The following is a 26,933-nucleotide window of genomic DNA, read 5'->3' on the forward strand; positions in this document are numbered from 1 at the left end:
TTGCGTTATTGCAAAATTCTGGGCAATCATTATTTGGCCCACATACTTTAATTAAAGAGAAGTTCCTTTCAGCAATGTGAATATCTAATGCAATCATTACCAGAATTTATACATTCTTTTATATCATACTCAAAGTTGTTATTAAATAGAATACAAACTCCTTGATAGTTGGACCTGTAACAATATAGTCATAACCCCTTTGTGCTCTAATATATGAGACTTTATCCTCTGTAAAATATTTATCTTATAAGCAGTTTACACTGTTTTTTCTCTAAGATAATAAAAAGATCCTTATATTTTTCAAAGTCTTCAAGCCCCAACAGTTGGCAGATAGTATTTTTATGCTTGAGCTTTCCATGAGAGAAAGTGGTGATAAAATACCGCATAAAGATTAAGAAACATTACATATTGATCATGAAAAACATCCGTGATTTGATATATGCCAGGAAAATGTCCACCCAATACTCTCTCTCTAATTTGGAACAGGCTACAGTATTCACACACAAACACACACACACACACCTACACACACACGTACATTAAAATAAAACAAACCTAGAGAAGTGTAACGATTTGCCATGACTGTTTAGGAGGTGAAAATCGCTATATGTAGGATCATCAGCATACTATACAGTTTAGTGATGGATTCAAACATATACTACGAAACAGTGTGAATTTGAGTTATGATTATAAACTTTGGTCACCTAATGCATAGCTTTACACATACAAACAAAGATTATACCTATACACATACAAAGATTAAAGTTGGAAACATTATTAGTGTTAATGCTAATCCATATATATATATATATATATATACACACACATCACACAAATATTACAGGTTCTAATATTATGTATTGGTATTCTTTTATTAGTCTATTATAGGTCATCTTGTTTTGGTAGTGAGTAAAGGAATTAAAAAAAAGCAAACAAAAACATAAAAGACTTTAACTATTCTATTGATCAGTTTGGAGCAGTCTTGTCAGTGCGTGTATTCATATGTTTACCTTCATTCTAATGAAACCAATTTTGTTATTAATGTTATCATCATTATCATCACTAACACTGTCATTGCTGCCAGGTAGATAAAATACATAACCATTCAGGGATGGTCCTGGCTTTCAAAAAGCTGTCGCCAAAATAATCGCCAACCTCAATATTTTGTCGCCAATTTTCAAAAAGTGTCGCCAAAAAAAGTAGTGTACATTTTTCCAAGTGTTAATTTAGTCTATTAATGTAACAGGCAATGAAAATTACAAATGATGGATTAGTTAATACTTTAATTACAACAAGCATTAACAAAATGTTACAAAGTGTTACATGAAGATCCGTCGCGATTTTAGGGCTGCCCACTTGTTGAATGCAGTTTCAAAGTCTAATTTTTCACATCTGTACATGCTGATTCTCATTAAATTCTCGAGAGATGAGATGCAGAGCTTATTTCTGATGTCAGTTTTTATGAGGTTCATCTTACTGAATCCACGTTCACAGTCCTCAGTGCTGACAGGTGACACCAGTAGTCTCTCAGCAGCCGCCCCCCCCCCCTTATGGCTAGCTTCACAAAGCTTGTAGCGAATTGCTTCCTAAATCCCAAGAATGATCACTGAATGCTGTATAAATTTTCTCGACAAGAAAAATAGGATCTCCATTCCCACGAATGAAACTTACACGAGTCAACACCTGGCAATATTGGACCGTATATATAAGCGTAAATTCACACCCAATTTAGGGATTCTTTCACTCCTGTATTTTGAGAAATAAATAATTATTATTAATTATGCAAAACTGGTTTGTTTTTTTTTGTTGCTATTTCTTGTTGCGGAGTTTAAGTCTCTGCAGCCGTAACACGGGACTGATGACAAAAGAAAAAGATCAATGAGTAAAATGCTGCACTGGTGACAGATGTAATTGTGATTGAGATTTTTTCCATTTGCTTTGTATTTATACACAGTAGTCGGTACTTCAAAGGTTATCAGTTTTCCATGAAGGTTCAGCAAAACTATTGTATTGGTATATGTATAAAAAAAAAAAACAGAATGATTAGCCATACAATTAATTATATCTGTTCTATTCGCGTCTTCAGAAGTCGGTCAGTTGTAGGTATAGTGCGGTAGCATGATTGACTGTATCGCAACATACAGTACTCAGCCCAGATGTCAGCATAGGCAGATTATGATGTAACAATGCACTGTAAAGATAGGGTTGTCAATAAGAACAAAGGATCGTTTGTGTAACAGATTGATTCCAATGCATTGCTTAGTCAAGTTTATGGCTTCCTTTCGTTCTGGCTTTAAATTTATTCAGTCCAAATCCATGATTGTATGTACAAATTAAATAACCAAAAAGTATGTCGCCAAAAAAATTGCCAGATGGGATATTTTTGTCGCCAATAAGGAAAAAAAATCGCAATTTGCGACATTGGCAAAGCCCAGGACGATCCCTGCCATTGATTTTGGAATATTATTACATTATATTTTGAACATTGCTCATTTCAACCCAACCAGTAAACATGCATAACATGCATAATAAATTACCCATTGTCATATTTAGTTACACCCTATAAGTTGCTTATGAAAGTTGAGCTGTGGTACTGTTATGACTATGAAACGTATCACATTTGAGAAGGTTGTGTGACATTAAGGCAATCAAATATTTAGTAATACTACTCACATTACTTGGCCACAGGTGAACTACAACGCATATTTTCCACTAGAGCAACCATGAAAAGCATCATTCTGTTTTGACTTGCTCTACTTGTCATGGGATGGTCTGTTTTCTGTCGTTTGTCTGTTAGCACTAGTTTGTTATCACTACTCCTCCTTAATATCCTGGAGGCTTGCCATGAAACTCGTCCCATGGTTTGGTTGAAAATGGTGCTGCTCAGGCACCATTTGGCAGTGGTAGCAGTCAGATTGAAACTCTTGATATTGCCCCTCTCCCTGGATGGATTAGCATGAGGTGTTCACAGAAAGACTTATTATAATGTTTGCTGGTTCTAACTGATAATGGTGCCAATCTGACATTCAGTATGGCCATCAAGGCAGCCATCTTGCTACTGCTATTCATCCTGAACACAAAGTCATATTGACATGGGTTTTCAGCAGAAGACTTCCTATGATGTCTGGTTGGTTATAAATGACAATGTTGTCAATATGACATCCAGTATACTCATACATGGAAAGTAATTTTGACATTAGATTTTTTCCAAAAGATTTCCTATGATATCTTGCTGGCCCAAAACGATGCTGATCAGATGCCCAGTATAGTCCATGGCGTTCTCGTAAATCTTGTTAATACTAGCATTTTTGAATGGAGGGTAATATTGCTGTGGGGTTGTCACCAGAAGACTTTATATGATGTCTAGTTGGTTCTCAATAAAAAAGGGTGCTGCTTGCACTTCTATTATGACTGATACAGTGGCCATCTTGAAAAGCTTGTTATCACTATTCTTTCTGAATGGATGTTTGTATGAACATGGAGATTTTACTTAATGATTTCTTAGTCCTAAATGAAATGGTGTTGCTCATTCATCCAATATGATCATTGCTGTGAATATCTTTAAAATCTTCATGTCACTACTCCAGAGTGAATGCTTATATCAGCATGATCTTTTCAGATGGATGTAGTTTGAAAATGGTGCTTATTTGACTTCCAATATGACCACCATAATGGACATCTTGAAATATTGTTTATGGTTACTTCTTGATGGCTGACCATATGAATATTGTGTCTGCACCAAACGACTTCTTATTATGTATAGCTGGTCCTAAATGGAAATGGTGCCAATCTAATATCCAATTTAGCCATGATAACAGCTGCCATGAAAATCTTGTTATTAATTATCCAAAAAAATAAAGTCATATCATCATGGTCTTTCCACCAGAAAATGTCTTGTGATAGTTCAAATGACAATGATGCCAATCTGACATTTACAACAGCAAAATTTAAAGATCTTGTTATTAATGAAAAATATCATTGATAATTCCCCCCCACCCTCTTATCTATATTTCCTATATCTATGTCCCTTTTATACTTTTGAGGGTTATAGTTCACTCATTAACAAAGCACATTTAATTAAGTATCCCCTTACTGGTAACTTGTGCTAAGATAAGTTTTAACCAGTTTGATTTTGCTCTAGTTTGTTGATATTTTAACTGGTCATAGAACAGAAGAGTTTATTGGATAGCCATTTGTCCATCATCTGATGTCAATAATCCAACATCCATCCATCACTACACTGCCATGAAACTTTACACACACATTCATCCCATGGTCTAGTTGGTCATAAATGAAAATTGTGCTGCTCAGATATCCAATATATCTGCTGCAGCAGCCATCTTGAAATTCTTGTTATTGTTGCTCTTGAATGGATCATCATATAAGCATGAGATTTTTCACTAACAGTCTTATGATGTTTAGTTGGTCCTAAAAAAAACTGGTTCTGATCTGATGTCCAGTATGACCGCCATAACAGCCAACTTGAAAATCTTGTTATCATCTCTCATTCTGACCAGAAATTCATATCTACATGGGATTTTGTCAGAGGACTTTCTATGATGTCTGGTTGGTCCTGAATGAAAACGGTTCCACTAGGACATATAATATGGTTACCACAGTAGCCATCTTGAGACTCTTGTTATTGCTAGTTCTAAATGGAATGTTGTGTCAACATGAGGTTTTAACTACTGACTTTATATGTTGCCTAATTGGTCCTATAATTAAACTGGTGCCAATCCAATACTTAATATGGCCACTGGGTCAGCCATCTTTAAAATATTATCTCTACTCTTCCTAAACAGAAAGTCATACAAACATTTGGTTTTCACTAGAAGACTTGTTATGATGTCAAGGTTGTCCTAGAAAAAAATAGTGCGTCCCGAATAACCACTATGGCCACCACAGCTGCCATCTTGAAAATCTTGTTATCACTACAGCATATGAATGGATGGTCATATCAGTGAGGTTTCAATAATAGACTTATGTTGTTTAATTTGTCCTTGTTGTTGTTGTTGTAGTGTTTAACACCATTTTTCAGCACAAGATAGGCTATAGATGGCGGCCAGTATTAATGGTGGAGGAAGAACCCGGAAAACCCCCGGCAAGAACCACCAACCCACGAGAAGCTACTGGCAAGCTTTCTCACATAACCACATTAGCCAAATCTGAGACTTGAACCAACGCAGACAGAGGTGAGATGGCAGTGATCCGTAACGGTGAGCGCTTTAGACCACTCGGCCACTCGGGCCCCTAATTTGTCCTAATGATTGGACATCCATTATGACCATAAAAAGGCAATCCTGAAAATCATGCTATTATTGCTGCTTATCCTAGATGGAAAGTCATATGAACATAGAGTTTCCACCAGAAAGCTTATAATTATGCCTGGGTGGTCATGCATGAAAATTGCGCCAATTGTGTATCCCATACAGCTGACAAGTGGCCATCTTGAAAATATTATCCCACTCATCCTAGATGGAAAGTTATATCAGCAGTAGGCTTTTGCCAGAAGAATTCTTTCGATGTTTAGCTGGCTTTAAATGAATCTGGTACCAATCTGCCATCATGTATGGCTGTCATGGCAGCCATGTTGAAAATCTTGTTATTGCTGCTTGTGAATGGAAAGTCATATTGACTAGAAGATTAATGATTATGTCTAGTTCATGCTGAATAAAAAAAGGTACAAATTGATATTATCTTGTATTATTGGAAATTCTTTTTACATAGTAGAGTGCAGTCACTGTGAGGGACTTATGTTTGCATTTTCTTTCAGCATCCCACAGAACAATGCTTTGGATGCACCTGTTTGACATGCACTATGTGGACTCAACATAGATGTACATCTTTCTGTGGTCAGATGATGTGTTTGATAGATAAGCAGTAGCCACTGTTCCTCCAGAAGGAAGAACAAGGGGCCTGCATTCTTCTTTTTTATGCAGGAGGGGTCAGTGGCACTTTCCAGTTAGGGAAGTTGCCAGCTCACTTTGTCTGTGGAATAGGATCAGGTTGACACACCTCATTCATATGATTCTGTTCAATCCCTTGGTGGTGAGCTTCATTGTCTGCTTTCTATCTATAGGTCCATGGATATGTTTCCAATGGCTCCATGATTCAGTGGACCGGGCAAGTTGGAGGCTTTCTCTGTCTCCTCCTGCTTTACTGTCGCAGAAATGTAGGGGAGCTGCCACATTTCTCCTCTTGCATCAACAGGGAATTGTGAATCCCCTTTCCATGGAGAGAGATAGCACTGGATGGTCTTGTATCATTCACCTTCTGTGTGTGTGGACAGGACAATGAACCTGCAGTCATGTTTCTATTCCTTAAGAATAGTTCTCTCTTGCCTCGAAAACAAAAATATAATGATGAACTTTCTATTTTCGTATATTCAAATGAGTTCTTGGAAGACACTTGATTGTGGGTCCTTCTCCTTGTTTAAGGTCCCCATCTACATCCCACCCTTTGATGTATTTTACAGAAGATGAGTAAGTTTGGAAGTTTGACATGAAGGTAAATTAGGTTTCATTGCCTCCTCATGTGTCCAAAGCTGTCTGGATCTTCAGACACCAGGATACACTCCAGTTTAGAGAGATTTTTTTGGAGGAAGGTGTTTCATTTAGGGGGAGGGGCACAATCAAAACAGACTTTCTGTTGCCACCACACTCAGTGATGGGCATTTTTCTCCTCCAATTTATGAAAATCTGAATAATTATCTAAGTGGACTCTAGCTATATATGCCACTCAAAATCAAGAAAAATGTTATAATTGTTAAGGGTTGAAGTATTGTGCAATGAGCATCTCAAGCCACATGCTTTTTTGGGGCAGATTATATGTGTTTGACAAAGAAGAAACCAGTTTGACAAGATACATTTCTGGTTTTGCATGCTTTGCAAAGCACTTGAGAGAATTCAGTTTTGTGATACTATGGTATTGCTTGTGTGACTGGAGTATCAAATAGCTTGGCGTGTGTGTGTGTATGTGTGTGTCAAAATGTTTTGCATGGTGTTATCAAAGTTGGAGAAAATATTAAGTTGCTTTATGAGGGAATTTCCTTTTTGTTATATATGCATAGTTGTTGATGTTTGATTTTAAAACATCTCCATCAGGCACAGCAGGAGACAGCAAGGATTTCTTTTTAAAGGTAGTTCCTAGTGCGTGGACATGATGAATGAGATAACAGGTCTGAGATAAACAGACTGAGGTACAAAAAGTAAAGTTAGCAAAACAGACAGATTTCTCTGTTACATGGGTGAGAAAAATTGATGCCGTTCAAGAGAAGCTCAGTTCAGTTATCCATATATATGATCCAAATAAAAATGAATGATTCTTCAAATAGTATCCGATTGTAAATCATTCTTGATGTCTCTGTCTTTAAATAAGTGATTTTTGTTCATTGGATGTTCAGATGTCTATCAGTAATGTTGACTAGCTAGTCCATGGTGGAATTCAAATCATTGTGCCTGCCAAGGCACAGTGGGCATTTGTAGGTATTTATCCCTCCACGGTGGAACAAAAGTGGAGGTAAATAAGTCCTCCATCTTGAGGTGTGGGAAATTGAAAACTCATGTGAGCTCTTCTTGAGCACAATCTTATCAATTATTCATATTCCTTAAGTTTTAATTTCTTTTTGACAGATCTGGTGGATGACAGTTTGATTAAGGTTGTAGACACTGCTACCAAAACATGTGCGGAAGATGTGCTTTGGTCATGCCATATGGAATTCGTCATTGGAAGAAATGACAATGGTATTATAAAACCTCCCTCAATACTCCCTCAATAATACACAAAGGTATTTTATATGGTATTTTATATTGAAAAGCCACTTTTAAGAAATATTCAAATAAATTGTCATTTTTTTCCTAAAATAAAAATGTATATTTAATTAAGACAGGATACTACCTTCTGTATCTGTTATATTCCATTTGTGGTTCTATCTATTCACACCGTTGACTGCCCTGTTTGTTGCCACTTGTTGCACAGTAGTAAATCACTAAACATTGTATAATAATGTAACAGGTTCCACTCATATACAACAGTACTGCGATCAGCATAATTCTTGACAGTACACTTTAGTTAACAATATCAGATTAGACTGTACTAGTGGAAGGTTCATGCATAAACATTATAGTGAACAGCAAACATGATATTATAGCATTGCTAAAACTAGTTCATCAGTTACGTGTCTAGATTATAATGTACTTTTTTCTTTGACAGGTAATGCTGAAAATTCTTTACTGCAAATCTCCAAGATTTTAATATATGTTGCCTTTAAAATTTTCTCATAACTATCCATCCCAGATGTGTTTCATCCTGGACTGTCTTGTTGATTCACAAATATGTTTATTATTTGTCATGCTGCTTTGTGTTCATACATAATGATTGTCCCAAAGAGTTTGAATATTCCACCGTAATTAAACCCTTAGAACATTTTACTTCTTCCAACCCCTTTAGAGCATGAGATGATTACAATGCAAAGAGGGACAAAATCAAGTTAGACAAAATTCCACAGCTATTTACCAGAAGGATAAGTCATAGTAGGATGGACAGACAATATTCCTGTGTTTTTAAAAGAGTTTGGTTCTTAAAGATAACTACTATGAGATGTCTGAAGTAATCAGTGAGACAACAAAATAACTATAAACACCTGTTACAGGCGGCTCCCCTTGCCCACTGAACCTATGCTTTTATGGCAAACAGGCTATTGATCCATTAATTCTGTGTTTTTAGTCAGAATGCAGATTTGCATGTTTTGTTCACACAGCATTCAAGAAGAAAAACGATCAGCATCATTTGCATGCTACATACATGCACTTCAGTGCTGCTAGTTATAATTCTTATCTTAAAATATCCCTTGCTTCTGAAAATAAATAAGTGATACACAGTTGTTCCTCAATAGTTCATACACTAATCTTAAGGAAAATTCTTCCCATCTCGAGCCACATTGCAGATGAGTTCATCAGTTTTAGTTAGGTCAGAAAACACAATTTATTAGGTACAATTCATTGTTATGTTTGCATGTCAATCCTTCAAGTGTTATTTAATTTACCAACAAATCTGAGGTAGGGAAGACACAATCTTGCTAGCACAACTAACCCCACCATTTTTGTTATGGATTTCCTTGAAACTTGGAAATGTTGTGGTCATGATCTAAAAATATGCACATGATCAAAATGTAATCTTTGCACTTCTTAAAGAGATATTTGCTTCTTTTTTACTTGGAGCTGAATGCAGTATGTGATAGAATTTTCTGAAGGCAGCTTGTCTTAGATTTAAATGGTATACCATTAATCTTCATTTATTCATTGATCCTCAGCTGAAGATATGTATTTTACCAACAAATCACTTAAGGTCGCTTTGCAAGGATTGCTAGTGTTATTGCCACATTAATGCTGCAGTTGAATGCAGTGTAAGACAGAATCTCCAGAATATCCCAGTTTCTTGTAGCACACTAATTGGTTTTTAGGACAGTAGGCCATTTGAACTTATGTATATTGTCTCGCTGGCCATGCTTCATATGTTGTCTGTCAATAATTGCTATTTTCTAGGCTTAGTTGTGTTTACAAATTAGATTGGAATTTTCCTTTGGAATGATTCACATGTATGTCAAGTGAAAATGTGTATAAATAAGGATTTAATAAACAAATAATTCTTTCTGATGATCAGACTGTGGAATCTGTGACAATGGGAATTAGGTATTTAAAATATTCATTGGAATTAGGGAAGAGATCATTTATTTTTTAGATTCTTACTTCAGTTTACTGTGAACTCATACTGAGATAAATAGCTACTACTTCAGTGGCTTTTTTGTAATATATAGCTTTCATAAAAGATTCTTTTAAATGAAAATATGGTCCAAAGCTTGTTTTGATTTGGATACCTCCATCTTGAAATATGTTAAATGTAGATAATTATTGCAACAATGTTTCCTTTAAACAATGTTTTGTGATAAGAATGTAATGTACCAATCTTTACACATGCCCTTTCATCCCAAGGTCAGTTTGGTCCTAAATTAAAATGGTGCCAGTCTGAAATCCAGTATGATGACCACCATTGTGGCCATATTAAAAATAATCTGACAGCTATTCATCCAGAATCGATAGCTCATATGTTGGTTAGAAAAGAAAAGGTTCTGAGTAGACTTCCAATGTGGCTGTCATAGTGATCATCTTGAAAATCACTGCTTTCACCATATAGGTAGACATATTGATATGGGGTTTTCACTAATAGACTTCCTATGATGTCTAGTTGGTCTGAAATGAGATGATGCTCATCTGACAGTCAGTATCTCTGCCATAGCAGTCATATCTTCTCATCCTGAATGAATGGTTATATTGAAAAACGCTTTTCACTTAAAGATTTTGTTTTTTATATGTATATTATCCTATATGAAAATGGTGCAAATCTGAGGTCTTAGTGATTATCTTGAAAACCTTATTAAATTCCTTTTTGAATAGATGGTTGTATCAGCTTAGGTTGTCTTTAAATTAAATTATATCATTTAGGTCCTAAATGAAACTCTTGTTTCAGTCTGACAACCAACAAGGACACTATGCTGGCCATCTGGAAAATCTTGTTGACATTTTATCTGAACAAATGGTGGTATTAATGTGTTATTTAAAATTAAAAATTTCTTACGGTTCTAAATGAAATTGGTACTGACTTTTGGAATAACATTTATGCCTCACACACCCGAACAGTCTTCAGTAAATGAGTCACTGTTCTGTCATTATTGATAATAGTGCTGTGATGAGCATTATCAACAATGTTTTGCATTAAAGATTTTGAAAGTCACATATATTCTATATCAGTTGCTGCATTCAAGTGAAACCATAATATCACTATTGATCCAAAGCTTATGATTCCTTCATACTGCACACAAAATTAAATAATGGCAATATAAAACCATTGAGAATTTTTACAGTTGCAACATCACAAACAATCACATTTTATCACAGTTCCCATTTGCCTTACATCGTCATTGTTGCGTATTAATTTAAAACCTTTAATAATGAATGAGTATTATATTAGTCTGGTGACATTTGTATTGATGGCACAACAATACAAACATAGTGATGACAATTATGACAAAGGAATGGAAAACATCTCATATTATTGGGAGTCCTATTATTAGGAGATCTACTCCCAACTTTTTTCAGAGATAGCATGCTGGACCCCAGCTTTAAATCCCGGTGGTAGTCAGCTCTCAGTTAGATGCTGCAGCTTTGCACCAAAATAAATTTTGTCTTGAGACCAATGGCGTACAGTAACCACCCACACTTAGTGGTCACCATTTTTAATCTCATTTAAATTTCATATTAAGGGTGCCAGTAAACAGTGATCACCTGCTTAGTGTGACCCAAGTCTGATATTTTATTTTTGTTGGTGCCAATGGACTTTCATATGCTGCCCATGGTGATTATTGGCAAGGATGGGAGGGTGTGAAGTGTCTACATTATTCCTTATCACCTTCACTTTAAAAAATTTAGTTTCACATGGGTAATGATGTGAATAATTCTGCCTAATTACATGTAGTTTTGGTCAAGTTTTGCAATTAAAAAGGCTACTTCTCAACAATCTCAACTCATTCTATGTCACAAACATGTGAAATACTTCTGGCTTTGAAGCATCATCTGTATTTGTGAGCCACTCATAATAATTCATGAAAGTGTTGAAAGGGATCAGTGTCAGTCAGTCAGTCAACCAGCTCAGATAAATAGCCACTACTTCATTGGATTTGGTGCAGTACATTGTTTTCATAAAAAATTATTTTGAAGAAAATTTTGGTCCAAAGATTATTTGGAACTGGATGCCTCCATCTTGAGAAATATATTCAATGGAGATAATTTATTGTTCAGATTTTTGTTATAAACAATATTTTATGATAATAATGTAGTACACCAAAGATGCTAAAGTAGCAGCTGTTTATTTCAGCTGCAATAGTTTATCGTAATGGTTCTGTTTTCATTTTCAGTAACTAAAAAATTTTTCATTCGGCTGAGGTGTGGATATAATGCAGAAAAGCTCAAAGTAATCCAACTGCTTTAGGCATATGATGGTGAGATGGCTTTATTCTGCTTAATATCTAAATCTCAGTCAGTACATCCATATACCTCTCTCTCTTTTTCTCCCCATTTTAATTCATTCGTTATTTCTTCTGCCAGTCCACCACTGTCACTGCTTCATCATTTCTTTCCAGTCCACAGACATGACTTTTGCTTGTTTCTAGTGAATACGTAAATAAATTGAATTGTTTTTAATTGTTTCTCAGCAAGTTCCTAATACATTGGTTTGATTACAATTTCAATGTTGACAACAATATCAAGAAAATTAAAAGTGACTCATATACCACATGGAGTCAGTGATGGTGCTGTAATATCTTTTTTTGGAAATGAAAAAATGTCTGGAGGTGGAGAAGTAAAACATATGGAGTTTGATCCAGATTCGTCAACAGCTATCATTGAATTTGAAGATCCTTCAGGTAAGAAGAGATGAAATTAAACTGCCGGAAAAAAAATTGTTATGTGAAAATGATGCTGCCTTCATTTTATGAGTATCTCTTATTTGAGTGATTTTGGTGGGGTGGTGGACAATTTCAGAGATGTCTAATAAATCCCATGTCTCCTGATTGTCACCAGGGCATGCCAGACACTGTCAACTTATTGGTATTTCAAACTAAATGGAGATTCTTGATGTAAACAAGCAGAGAGACTGATCACTGTTCTTTTCTGATTTCTAGAACAGTTCATTTCATTAAAACATGTTGTCTACATACAGTTATTGCAATGTCTAGTTTTAATATTTCTAAAGACACTGAACAACTAAAAGCTAAGAACTCTTGTATACATGTGTTTAAAGATATGTAACTTGCAAAATTGTATGGAATTATTGGGATTATCATTATGGTGAAATGCATCACATCTGTTGCAAATAGGGCAGCTGTGTTACCATACAAATAAACTGATGTGAAATTCCCTCAATCCAAGTTTCAGATTTTACTGAGTCAGACTTAGGTTAAGTTACTGCATTTGGCTAATAACCACATATGTTTCTGTGCACCTAGCCATATACAATATTATTCTTTAGAATCACAAAACTTGGATTGGGCTTGCATCTTGATAAGTACAACACTTTTATCACAAAAGATAGTGAATTTGATCCATATTTCATGCTTCACTGACTTTACTTTGAATATCTGTTTTAAGCCCATTTCTCAGGTAGTGTATGCTAGAAAAAGCAAGCTTGATGATTGTATGCCTCTCTCACTCTTACAAGAAAAAAGTTTTTGTGACCTTCATGTCACATTTTTGTGGCTTAGGTTAAGTACTTGCATTTATTTTATGATCACACAAGGCTGTGTGCATTATGTATACATATTGTTATTCCCGTAATCATGGAACTTGGTGAGGGGATGCATCTTGATGAGTACTATACAAACATTACAAAGATAGTTCACTGAATAATTTCTACAGAATGTTTACACAAGAGGGTGTGTTATCCTTCTGGCACTTACATAAAGGTGAATTTTCAGATTTTACAGGGTAGTTTTAATATGTGAACTTGTGGCTCATGAAACTTTTAGAAGCACTTTCCATGTGATAATTAGGTTCTCACCTCTTCCCTGATCTTACTCAACACAGTACTCTTTTCCTTTACTCGGGTTATATTTTGACTCAAGAACCATGGGTACCCCATGCATGCTTGATAATAAAATGGATCAAAACCTTGAAGATATTATGTTCAAATACATGTCCCTTTAGATAAACATATTTTATGAGAAGGGGTTAAGAGGGAATTTTGATCAGCAACTATATCACTACTTTGATGTGTAATTGCCTTTCAATCCATAATGTTAGCATGATTACCATAGGTTTGTAAAACGGGTTGTAAGGTCGCTTATATCAAACCAAACTACAATTAATATTTTTATGGTATTAGCATAATCAAACCCTATTGTTGTTCATTGCTGTCATACTGGGATAATAATTTAATGAGTTATGTATTTACAATTGCAAGGCAAAATAAAAAACATAATTACTGGTGCACTGATATAAAAAGTCTAATTCAGTAGCACAAAGTCAAACAATAATTGAATCAAAATAGAGAGGTAGTGTTACAGCAATAAGCTGCAAATGCTCAATTCTTGCCATCGTCCGATCAAGTTATACACGAATCTGAATTAGGCAAAAAAACAATAAGAAAACAGAAAATTATATAAATTTCTTGACTTTTCAAACAAATTGGTACCTTTTCTATGTAATAATCATACATGCCAGCCCTAAGAGAATTATTTGGTTAATTTTTACTAATGTAAGCTTGCCTTAATAAATGCATTTAGAACTTACCACGTGCATCTTGTGATGTCATCTTGGACTTTTGGGTCAGTTTTTATGCTGGTCATGCACTTTTTAGTGTTTATACCTATTCAGTTTGAGGGGTCAGTATACGTTAACAAGTTTATACACGAGTATATACTGTACTTTTAATGTAGGTTGGCAACATTTACTCTGTTGAAAAGTAATTACATCCTTCTAAATATATCTACCCTATATGGCTTTCCTTTAGCATGGCAATGTATCAAAGTTCCAGTCTTGAAACTGACAGTGACCTGGGCAAGTATAACATTACCTGACCAGATGAAAAATAACAAGCAGTCTGATATTTTCTGTTTCTTAACTTCTCACAGGTCTGACTCATTAAAATTGGTGATAGCTCATTGAAAGGAAAACTTTCCAAGCATTAAAGTGACACCTAGATTACTGAAAAGTGTCACTGGACATGTGAATAACAGTAAGAAATTGGGGGCTGGGTACGAAACTGCAGCCAAATATGTTCATGATTTTTATCAATTTTAATATCAGACTTGCTTTCGTTACTTGTATAATAAAATATGTCAAATTTCTTTGTGACATGTTTGAGACTGACAACTATTAAGCAGGTTAGGCAGATGTTATCCATAATTGACGCACACTAAATATTCAGCAATGTTGAACTTCAGTGCTTGTTCAGAGCACAAAATAATTCAGATTTATTCTCAAGTTTTCACGTTTTCAAGTTTGATTATGTTGATGGCAAATTGCCTCTGTGTGATGTTTGCATGCTTGTCCATTTTAATGGAGGGGGAGTGTCTTTAAACTTAGGTAGAATTCACACAATTGTGTAGTCTTGGAGAAAGCACTGGTTAGGTAAAAGGTAGTAAATGCTACAGTATATTAGTACTATTTTGGTTATTTGAGTATATATTTTTTAATGTCCTTTTATCTTGTAGTTTTTTCTTTTTACTGACTAGACATTTTCGTTTTGTAATGTTTTAGTTATTGATAGAGTGCTGCAGAGGCTGCCTTTAGCCATTCAAGGAAAGCAACTAAAAATTGAAGTTTATAAAGAGGCTGATGAATCAGAAAAGGTGGAAGTGGATGAAGTTAAGAACAATGACCTATCAAAGACAACAGTCGAAGTTAAAGGCTTATGCAAAGGTACTTCAGCAGATGCTTTAGAAATGACCTTTGAGAACAAAAGGTGGTCTGGTGGAGATCCAGTCAGTAAAATAGAATTGAAGGGTAAGATAACCTTGATTACATTTGAAAATGAGGCTGGTATGTGAGACTATTTTAAGTCAGATCTTATTTGCTTGTTGGCTTGTCCATATCTACATTCAGTTTGTATGTAACTCACAGAGAACATTCTTTTGCAAAATAGTATGCCACTTCCACTTGATCAGTTATGTCAAGTGTTAGAATTTTTCCAAAATTCCTGAATTTTAGACATCATGATTGTAAAAATAATGAGACACAAGTTTGTTAGATATGTATACTTTATTCATTACCATGTGATTATTGACCGGTACTACAAATTTCATATTACCTACAGCTTTTCCAGTTACATTAGATTAGCTTGACCTTTATTATTAAACATTTTGATTTGGAGAAGAGCATCATAAACGCTAACTTTCTCCAAAAAAACAAATGAATTTAAATACTGTTTTAGAGGTGGCATGGGGATTTTATATAAAATTGTCATCAGTTCTTTGTGCCAATTGCATTGTAATCATAGTATTTTTAATTGAGATAGATTGTTTAATTGATTGACCGCTTTACCTGCCATTAGACTTTATTGTGGCATAACAAGTTTCGGAATAGATCAGGTCACTTTAAATCAAACCATTTAGCTGGACTTGAGCATTTATGGCAGGAAATTGGCCTCATTATCAACTTTGAGTTTTTTGACAGAACAGCATAGTGTCTTTGTTGTAAAATACATAAATGTATCCTCTCTCTCCCTCTTACTCTGTCTCTTATAGACACACACACACAAACACACACACATAAAAAAATTACATGCAAATTAAATGTTGAAAGTATGAGCAAATATCTCTACTTACCATACTGTGTGTTTTGTGTGACTTCATCCTTTACAAGTCACTTTAGTTGAATTAATCAAGGGTGCATACAACATGTTTATATCGTATTCTGTAGAATAGTAGTATACCAGAATACATTTTTTGTGGGGTAAAACCAAACATTATATCTAATTTAACGCAACTAAAGTCACAACCTATAGCACTAGATCACTTACTGATGGTGTACCAGCTTGACATTCTTTATCTCCAGAAGTGAAGTAAATTGATCAAACTGATGTATGTACAGAATTGGTGGATGTGGATAAATTTCTAACATGTACCTTCAAGCAGTTTATCATTTCATTTGATGCTAATAATGTAAAATACATGCCTTAATGATACACTACTCTCACAGAGCACTTTTAAGGTTAGTTAAATTATACATTTCAAACTTCAAATTACATTTTCTGACCCCAGGTCACGTTCGGTGTTAAACTTACTTTAAAAGAAGTAGACTGTACAATTGATATGTCTAATACAGATGCCATATATAGGCATGTTCCATAGAAAATTCAATTCGTTTTGGCTACCACTAAAAGACCCATTTAAGTTTAGAAGGCAGATTTGTGTTTGGCATTATTTTTTTTATGTGTTGCTTTAATGAGATTGCTTTCACATTAAAAATATGGATGCATGAATAATACATAACCTGTGAATCAAAGTGATCGAATCATGCAAGGAGGCATATGCATGTCAGCATAGACTGAGTGCTTTCACCAGTTTATGATTTGCTTGTGCCTATTATTGCAAGCCTTGAGATTGATTCAAGGAAAGACACATATTGCTGTAATGAAATATTTCCTGTTGAGACTAATTATCTTGATGATAAATGTTTGTCTTTATCTGTCTGTCTATCTCTGTCTGTCTCTGTGTGTGTGTGTGTATATATATATATATATATATATATATATATATATAAAAGTGAAACACACCTAATAGTCCTTTGACAAAGGTGTCTCCATTGCCTAAACTGACCAGGCTGTGTCACATTATGCTCTCAACATCTAGTCGAATAGATCACTTAGTTCTGCTAATAAAGATGCATTTCACCATAGTATTGTACCCTGGTACCAGATATCTCCACAACTGTCAGGAGGTCATAAAACACAGCGATAGAGGGAGGTAATATGTAGTGAAAACATTATTGATGTCCTCAAAATAATCGTGACAAAATGTAATAATAATGGTTAATTGATTATATTGACTAATAATCCTGGGTCCAGTAGGAAGCTTATAGACATTACTTATTTACCTTTTGTTAATTGATGTATAGACAACGTGTTCTAATCTTAGTCATAAACTTTAGGTCAGGGTTTATTCACAAATGTAAGTGTCCTTGTATTTGAAATTAATTTAAAGGTATGTCAGACTTAACCAAACAAGATCAATTACAGTACAAATACCATTACAAAACCCATCAAATTACCTTTGAATTTATGTGAGAAACATACTTTTGTCTCTTCTGTACAAAACGTATCCATAATTGTGTGAAGAATTTGCATATGGAAACTTGTAGTGAGAGTTCACATCTCCTGGCTGCAATTGGTCTCTTACGTGAGAAAATTCTTTTTTTTTTAAACGTTCTCTATTCAATAAACTTGAACATTATTTTCAACCAGACATAACTGGAATTAGCTCTGGTCCCAAGAAAATCATGATCAGATTTCCTCATAAAATATGTCTCCTAGCTCATTCTTTTGGAAAAAATTGTTTCCTCATCTTAAACTGAAACCAAGTTATTATGTGAAAATGTCATATATGTGAGAAATCCACTTTTGCTCCCTCTGCAATGGAAGTGGCTTTGAGTGTGTCAGGAATATGCATATTGAGATGTGTTGTGTGGGTCCACATCTAAATGATGCAACATGTATTGCATGTGAGAAAATAACCATTAGATCATTGGGTCAACTGTTTGGTTTTCCTCTTTTTTGTAAATATATTTATTACCAGCCTGTTCTTTATAAATCATGTATTTATTGCTTATTTATACTGGATGAGAGTTCATTTAGGTTAGGGAAATGAATACTTTATGCGATACATGTACTTCTTTTGTTAATATACATGCCATTACTTCTAATGGAGGGGCCCCGAGTGGCCGAGTGGTCTAAAGCGCTCTTCGTTACGGATCACTGCCATCTCACCTCTGCCTGCGTCGGTTCGAGTCTAAGATTCAGCCAATATGGGTATGTGAGAAAGCTTGCCAGTAGCTTCTGGTGGGTCGGTGGTTCTTTCCGGGGTTTTCCCGGGTTCTTCCTCCACCATTAATACTGGCCGTCATATATAGCCTATCGTGTGCAGAAAAATTTCGTTAAACCCCACAACAACAACAACAACAACTTCTAATGGCAGTCAATCAAATGGGGAGTATGTCAATGCCAAGATTCATCCAAAATATTACCAATCATAAAGAGGATGTTTGCTCTGCATAACTCATATTTTCCTCATTCAACTACTTTTCCTTTCCAGTTTTGTTTGCTTATCCCATTTTTCCCCATATCAACTGATATATATTATTGCTTAATAATTAATAGAAAATCACATTTTCTCGCAGAAAACACCATTGATTGTTCATTAACCATATCCTTATGACCTCATATGGGGGCTGGGGGCTGGAAAGGGGCAGGCTGTACCATCAACATGCTATGTGAAGTGACAAACTAATAGCCATCTACTATCAAACACTCCTTATTTTTTATCATCAGTTAGCCATGTGTAGTGACCAGTGCCCAACAGTACTATCCATACTATAACGTGTAGTCACTTACTATCCAACACCTCACACTATACCAAAAAATCACTGTGTGTAATGACCAATACCCTGCACTTATTATCCAAACGCCATGTGTTGTGACCAACAACCAGTCACCTACATTCCATCACTCCACATTTTACTATCACAATGCCCTGTGTAGTGTACAGTACCAAATAACATACCAGTATCTAGTCATCCACTGTCCAGCACTGAACATTATACCATCAACACGCCGTTTGAAGTGACTAAGTCTCCTCTCTATGCCATCAACACATGAGTTGTGACTACTGTCCTATACATACTGTGCACCACATGTGTAGCGACCAATACCCAGTCATCTACTACCCAGGACCAAACACTATACCACTAATGTGCTTTGTATAGTGACCAATCTGCCACATGCACATGATGAGTGTAGTGACCAATAATGCACACTTACTATCCAACACAACTTGTGTTGGAACCAATACCCACAGTTCATATCAGCACAATGTGTGTAGTGACCAATATCATCAGTAATCCATTTTCCACCACCAAACATTATGCCATCAACACCCTGTGTGTAACGATTAATATCCAACACCATCACATTAACATGAAGAATGTAGTGACCAATACCCAGGCCTACTGTCCAACATGACGTGTGATGACCAAAATCCCAAACTATGCTATCAGTGTGCCATGACCGACACACATCTATCCAACACTCCACTTTATTCAATAAACATGCCATTTGTATTGAACAATGCCCCGCATCATGTTATCAACACGCCAAGTTTGCTCATCAACACCTACAGTCCAACACTCTGCAATACCCTATGAACGTGCCGTGTGTAATGACCAAGACATCAAAACTTCCTATCTAACATGAGGTATGTAGTGACCAGTCATCTACTATACAAGATCCTACATTATACCATCAACCAAACGCATGTAATGGCCAATGCTCAAAACAATCCTGAAAGATAACATGCATTGGTTTAGACTGAAAGTAATTCTAAAATTCCAAAATGCATTTAGACTTTAACAGAGACTAATAAGATGTCCAAAAAGCGGTAAAAAAATAGTCGGGCTAAAGGTAATGCTAAATTTTCTAAACTAACTGGGATTTTAACAGAAATGTAACAAATGTCAATCAAAATGTAAAACCAAGGAATTTTTACAAATTGTAAAAACAAATTAAAGTCAAAAAGATTGAAATTCATCATTTTAATACAAAAGAAAATAAACACATTATATCAAACTTAGCAAAGACTGAAATAATATCCAGAAAGAACTGCTGCAACAACCTTTATATATTCTAAAAATTAAAAATGTATTACCAACTGTGAGGACCACTACCTGGCCAAGTCATACCAAAGACTAACAGCTACCTTGCTTGGCACTTCAGCATGGGTGGGACATCATGCTACATGTCTGCTTGACATCACTATAAACTGCCACACTGCTGACATCGTAGCAACATGACTGAAAAATTGTTAAAATCAAAATCACGGATCACAAACTGTGAGAGATACGTGTATGACATCTAACATTTCAAGCCGTTTTTAATGACCAGCATCGCACATTAACTTATAAACGAAGGCTCATCAACAGGGTAGTGATGGTGAAGAAAAATGTTCCTTCCAGAAAAAAAAGCAAACATGAACATATTTTGTAATATTTACAATGTTGAAGATTAAGACTAGACTTGCAGTGATCTAGTAACTTAAAGGTATTATTTTGCCATCGATATCTATGTTAAAGAAACTTGATAACCAAAATGTTTACAAAACCACCTTTCTATTTTGTCATCATCTCGTCAGAAAATGACATTGAAAACAGGTCAGTAAACGTCCACAGCAGAATCATGCCAAGACTGCATTGATGAAGAGAATACACATTATTGTCCAAGCACTCTCGAATCTGAGCCTTGTAGTCTCACATTACTGAACTGAGCAAGTGCAACATTTCTTCTTTAAAGTCGATGATAGCGCCTTCCATAACAATCAAATTATCCCACTTTGTGGTAGTTCAGATAGTACACATCAGCCCACTGCATTCCTGGATGATAACTGTCATCCGTGTTTATGGTATATGCTTGAAGGTCTTCAGGTTTTCGATGAGGAAGTTCATCTTTAGCACACACAGGAAGCTGTGTCCAAACTGTGAGTCAGAAGGTAGTGAAGTTGCCGTGTATTCATAAGTCATGATGTACTGATAAGTCATGAGTTTGCACTTTAATTTTTATTTGAAATATCTCTCAAGTTAGTCGATGAACCAGAAGTCTCCATACTCTGTTGATAGATAGAGAGCTTCAATAAGTTTCATTTTCAAAGGAGTCAATCAATTTAATGAATGACTGCTCAAGTCCTTGTGCCACTTTTAAAAAATCTACCCTTCTGAGATTCAGATAAATTTGTTTTCCAGATACACTTCGAACTTTGTTCATGTCTCATCATCAAACATTTGTCGTGTTGTTTCTGACCTGGACGATCAATTAGACAACCATGACAATGCTCTTGGGTAAACCGCTCCGGTGGCCTAGTGGTTAGAGCATCCGCCTTGGAAGCATAAGGTCGTGGGTTCTATCCCTGGCTGAGTCATACCAAAGACTTACAAAAATGGTACTAACAGCTGCCTCACTTGGCGCTCAGTATTAAGAGGGTAGTGTTAAGACTGGTTGTTATAAACATTATTGTGTACCAAATATAATTAGGCTATCTTAAATTAACCTTCTCAATCATAACTGTGATTAAAGATAGCGAGGCAATCAAGCGAAATGAATGCTTCATAACGTGTTGGTTGTTGAAACCATATGGAATAATGTTAACGATGTTTCAAATGTTGGTCATTTGAAAATAAATGTAACTTATACAGAATAATGAACAACTTAATTAGAAGTCTTATTGACAGTTATTCTCATTGTGATTATAAAATGAAGATTCAGTAATTATACAACCCAGTTCCCACCACCACCCCCTCCAGTTTTCTCAATGTCTAGCATTTTTTGGGGAGGTAACTCAGTAACTTGTGCCCTCGCTTATAGACAAGTCTATTTATTTTACCCCATTGTGCTTGAGCTATCGAGGGAGAGGTGTACATTATTAGTAGCAAATAGTGTGTTGTTTATGATACAGATTATGTTCTTCCACAGTCATTATGTTTTTAGTCTATTTCAAACAAAAATTACCTTTAAATAATGGCTGTTTGAAATTGCAGAATTAATGCCTTGTTTAGCAAACCCTTATTTCAACAAAGTAGAAATAAATTCAGTGTTGCAGTACAAATAAATTTCTAAGAAGAAAAGTTGTCTGCTAAATATCATTGTGGAGAAAGACTGCATTTGTAACTGAGAACAAAAACTTTACGACTTTTACTGACTACATAGCATTGGCATTTTGTTGCTGGCATACTGTTCGTAACCAATCACCACTACATGTAAAGAAAAGGACTAGTTTGAAGAAAGAAAGAGATTTTAGTCAATCTCGATCATTTCTTTCTTATATTCTTTATCCTTAAATTACCTTGCACTCATGACTCAATATTTTATCAGCCTGATTTTGGAAAAAGAAGACTAAAATTTTACGGTTTCTATATTGTATGACAGTTTAACGTGCCTGAACATTACCAATTTATCATATGAAGGATGCTGTAACTAATAGGAACATAAATAGATAATAAGTGCTTAAACAAAAAAATAAAAAAATTAAGTAGTGCATTTTTTTCAAATAAAGAACATACATCCTGACATACTTTTTGCTACTTTTTGCAAGAGAGAGGATCATTTTCAAATGTATTATAAAAATATATGCTGTGACTGCTGCATAGGAAAGGTGTAAGAGTACTTCATTTTCTCCAAAATTATAAAATGAATTATAGACATGGTAACATGTTATGGTGGTTTGCAAAGAAGATGGAATGTGAAATGAAATATGGATGTAAATATAACACTTATAGAAAGTTAAAAGAATTCTTTTCATAACATAATGCAGCCAACAGTATTAGAAGAAATTTCACCAGAAAGCAATCATACTGATCTTCTACATCACTTAGTGTGGTCAGACTTTGCAAGCAGCTTACACTTGGGGTAAGGAAAAGGCTAATTCTAATTGATTCTTGGTTCAAAGGTAACTTTAACTGGAAATTAAAATGTTTTATGCACAATAACAATGTTTACATCACATAGTGGGATCAGATGTTGTGGATAACAGTTTGGGTAAAGAATAAGATTATTAGTTTGGAGTCCAAAATGTTATGGTCTCTGAATGTAAGAAAAGAAAAATGATTTCAGGTCATAGTTTAAGATCACTTTGACTGGAAAAGGAACGATGGTTTCTGCATAAAAATGTCAGTTATGGACCAGTGTTCTTTCACAAAAGTTTGTAGCTGACTTGCACATTGGTTTGAAAAGAAGCCAGATGATTTCTGGCTCAGATTATCAACATCAAGGTCACTTTGACCAAAAGAGAAAACAAACTTTCTGTACAGTAATATTCCAAAACCTGCCACATTCGCACGTCTTTCCAGTACTCATAACCACTGTGTGACCATGACAGAGAGTCAAAGTCTCCATGTTGATGTTTAATGAATATATATCACAACTTCATGTATATAGAAAAATTGATACTCTTGTTTACTGCATAAAGATAAATGCAATGTTTCTGTGAATAATTTTAAATTTCCCGTATCTACATGATTAATGGCATGTCACCAAAGGTTGAACCTCATCCACCAGTGTCCAAGTGGTAGCATTTGTGCCATCACAATCTACTGACAAATCTGATGTCATAATCCACATACATAACCTGCAGTCATACTCTACTGTCACTGTTATGTATATCTCTGTGGTGTTTTTCATGTTTGTCCATGATTGTAGATTGTAATGATCATTTGTAAACACTATATTACATAGCTAATTTTTGTCCATTATAGTTATATTTTAAGATAATGATAATTTGTAGGTTGTTTAGTTGGCTTTAAGTTTTATACCGAGCCTTGATTATGAACTTAGATGTTTCTAGATGATGAACCTGTTAATAGTTTGGCATATTTTTTCATTCGGATGATTGAGTTGTTGATATAAGTCAGGTGGGATTGTATGCAATATATATCAGTTGGGGGTGTATTGTGAAATCTGTTGGGTAGAATTATTGCAACATAATAAAGTCAGATTGTATTGCAACATAGTGTCATGGAGATGCATATCATTATTATTCCTATTCCTGTTACTTTTCCTATTTTATTTTCAGTCTGCAGAAGTATTTACTGTTGTACTTAGATTTAATTTGGGAGGTATCCTTTATTTAAATTATTGGAATTACAAGGTGCCCATTGATTGTTTGGACTCAATCACAGTTTTGAAAGTATTGTGAATTCATTCAAGCACATTCTGCATTATATGATTGTGATACAGCAAGACTGTTCGCAAATCAGTACTTGAGTATTTCAATAAGTCAGTCTTCATTTATTCCTTTTTAAGTGCCCATCTTAAGTTGGGAGTATTATCTTATGGAGTTGTCCCACCATCTATTGACATTTAGTTTACTGGCCCATAACATCATAACAGTTTGAGAGATTTTCATGAAACTTGGCCAATTGTGCTGCATACCGTAATTATGCCTGCTGCTTCAAAATTTAGAGTACAACAAGAGTAAATGTAATTGTGTGACATGTATCCTTTTTCAGAGTATGATCTTTCAACAACTGAAGACATTTTAAGAAAATGTATCCAGTTATGTATCACATATATTTTGTGTGTTTCCCTCAGCCTCAGAACCAAGGTCATAGCAATATTTTTTTAACAGGATGAGTCACCCTGAAGGGGAAGTAGTGTAACTGCAGTAACAGTTAAATCCATGAATATCTGTGTGTTTAATTGATCATCCATGAAATATCTCTGACCAAAAGGCTACATCATGTTTCTTTTCATGAAGCTTTGACATTATTTTTCTGTTTCAATACAATGCAAGAACTATTTTGTGATGTGAAAAATTGCTCAGCCAGCAGCCAGATTCAACATAGCAGATTGTGTTTCCCTTGTTCTTTGAATATTCAAAAGAACAGGTTTACTCCTTGATGTTGGTGTATTCATTCCACATTTCAAGGAATAAAGGAGTAATATTATCTTCTATGTCTCTAACATTCAGATTCAATAATTATTAGTACTTTTTTTTATAAATATTTTTTTTTACAAAAATCAATTTAACATCAGGCACTATATCTTTGACTATAGTTACAGCTCAACATTCAATGGATTTGGTGTGATAACTGGTGTAGAAAAAGCTGATGCCTATTGCCATAATAATGTCAACTTTCTCACACTCTTCTGACTCAGAACAATTTTCATTTGAAGGATTCTCTGATGTAGAGCAAGACCTTCCTGTTAAGGACTATTTAGAGGGTATTATCTACAATGTGAAACATTTAAATTCAACCAATTTCGCAATAACATTTTTGACAACTGGATTTTTCCATCAGTTCCTGGAACAAATTAAAAAGGAATTCACATTTGATTCATCCCAGTCCAAGTTTACTTTTGCAACACATGCTGATGGTCTAAAATGTGTACTTATTTTTAATTGTGCTGAAAGTCTAATAGAAGTTAGGGGTTTAGGGTCACTGAAATGGAAAGATAAGAGCTTCATCAAAATGGCTACTAATCTATTATTAGAATCCCCTACAAGTGAGGTTAGTTTCAACTCCACATGTTTATCAGATAAAGTGGACTCAAATGAGAGTTATAGTCATAGAAACCAGGAATTATCTGATAAGAGAGCTGACCCACTTTCTAGGTTCCTGCAATGAATAGCACTCCAATGACTATAACCCCTATGCCACCACCAGAAGGCCCTACTAGAGATCATAGACAGTTCTCTCGATGTATGTGTAATACTGACCTGCTGCTGACTGTTATACAAACACTACAGAAGCAAGTGGGCAAGATGTAAAAACAGATTGACAAGCTAATACATGAGAGGGTTAAACTAGCTGCCCAGAGAGAGAAACCTTTGACTATCAGCAGACATTCACAAACCATTGGTCTTAAACCTATTTCTCTAAGTAAAAAGAAAACCCAATGCAATTTTCCAACTCTGCCGCTGACTCAGCCAGAACTGATAAAGTTAAGAGTAATAAAGCACCAGACAGACTAACTACATCAATACAAAGTAAACATAATACTTTGTCTTCTACCAACAGAGATAACATCCTCCTTATTGGTAGTTCCATGTTAAATGGAATTAACACATTAACCCCTACAGCTTTTTGTTATTTTTGCCTGAAAATCGAGTAGGAAACACATTTTGAAAGCTATTTCTGAATAGACTCGAAAACACCAAATCCTTGGTCATCTTTCAATAACATACTGCCTAGTTGTGTTAGAAACATCATTTTTCGTTGGCTATTTGACTCGCGCATGAGCAGAAGGGTAAAAGTTGGAGTGCCTTTTTTTTTTTTTTTTTGCTAAACGGAGCCATTATTTTTGTATGGAGACCACTCTTTATTCCAAATGCCCATCTTATCCTACTTTTTGCAAAGGCTTATCTGTCTGTTTGCAGTTCATACTGGTTTGCCTTAGATCTGAGACCAAAAAGTCTAAAATCCAGACACAAAATCTGATTCTGACCACGGGCGAATTTTGGGTAACAAAAAGTCAGGTCCAAAAAATGAGGTTTTTCTAGCTGTATTTTGTAGTGCAACTAGATATTCGAGATTATTTGGTATCATTGTAGAGCTACATCTGTCTACCTTTCTATAATACCACACACTTTAGTGTATCATGCATGACCATGATGCTACAGAGCTCGG

At 35.1% G+C, this 26,933-nt stretch overlaps 2 protein-coding genes across 2 annotated transcripts in view; both read left to right on the forward strand.

The window, feature by feature from the left end:
• LOC149795464 (uncharacterized) overlaps window positions 1–7,777 on the forward strand; it is a 47,955-nt gene extending 40,178 nt beyond the window's left edge. Inside the window, exon 10 of the mRNA XM_089963806.1 lies at window positions 7,632–7,777. Coding sequence (XP_089819932.1) covers window positions 7,632–7,777 — 146 coding nt within the window. The remainder of the gene's footprint in view (window positions 1–7,631) is intronic.
• Window positions 7,778–12,312: 4,535 nt separating this feature from the next.
• The window catches only part of LOC149795465 (uncharacterized), a 36,478-nt gene continuing 21,857 nt past the window's right edge, over window positions 12,313–26,933 (forward strand). The window contains exons 1-2 of the mRNA XM_089963807.1: window positions 12,313–12,475; window positions 15,309–15,554. Of these exons, the coding sequence (XP_089819933.1) occupies window positions 12,394–12,475; window positions 15,309–15,554 (328 nt within the window). The 5' untranslated portion in view covers window positions 12,313–12,393. The remainder of the gene's footprint in view (window positions 12,476–15,308; window positions 15,555–26,933) is intronic.

This window comes from Sinohyriopsis cumingii, chromosome 7 (genome assembly GCF_028554795.1).
Source record: "Sinohyriopsis cumingii isolate HCF-2022 chromosome 7, ASM2855479v2, whole genome shotgun sequence".
Lineage (NCBI taxonomy): Eukaryota > Metazoa > Mollusca > Bivalvia > Unionida > Unionidae > Sinohyriopsis > Sinohyriopsis cumingii.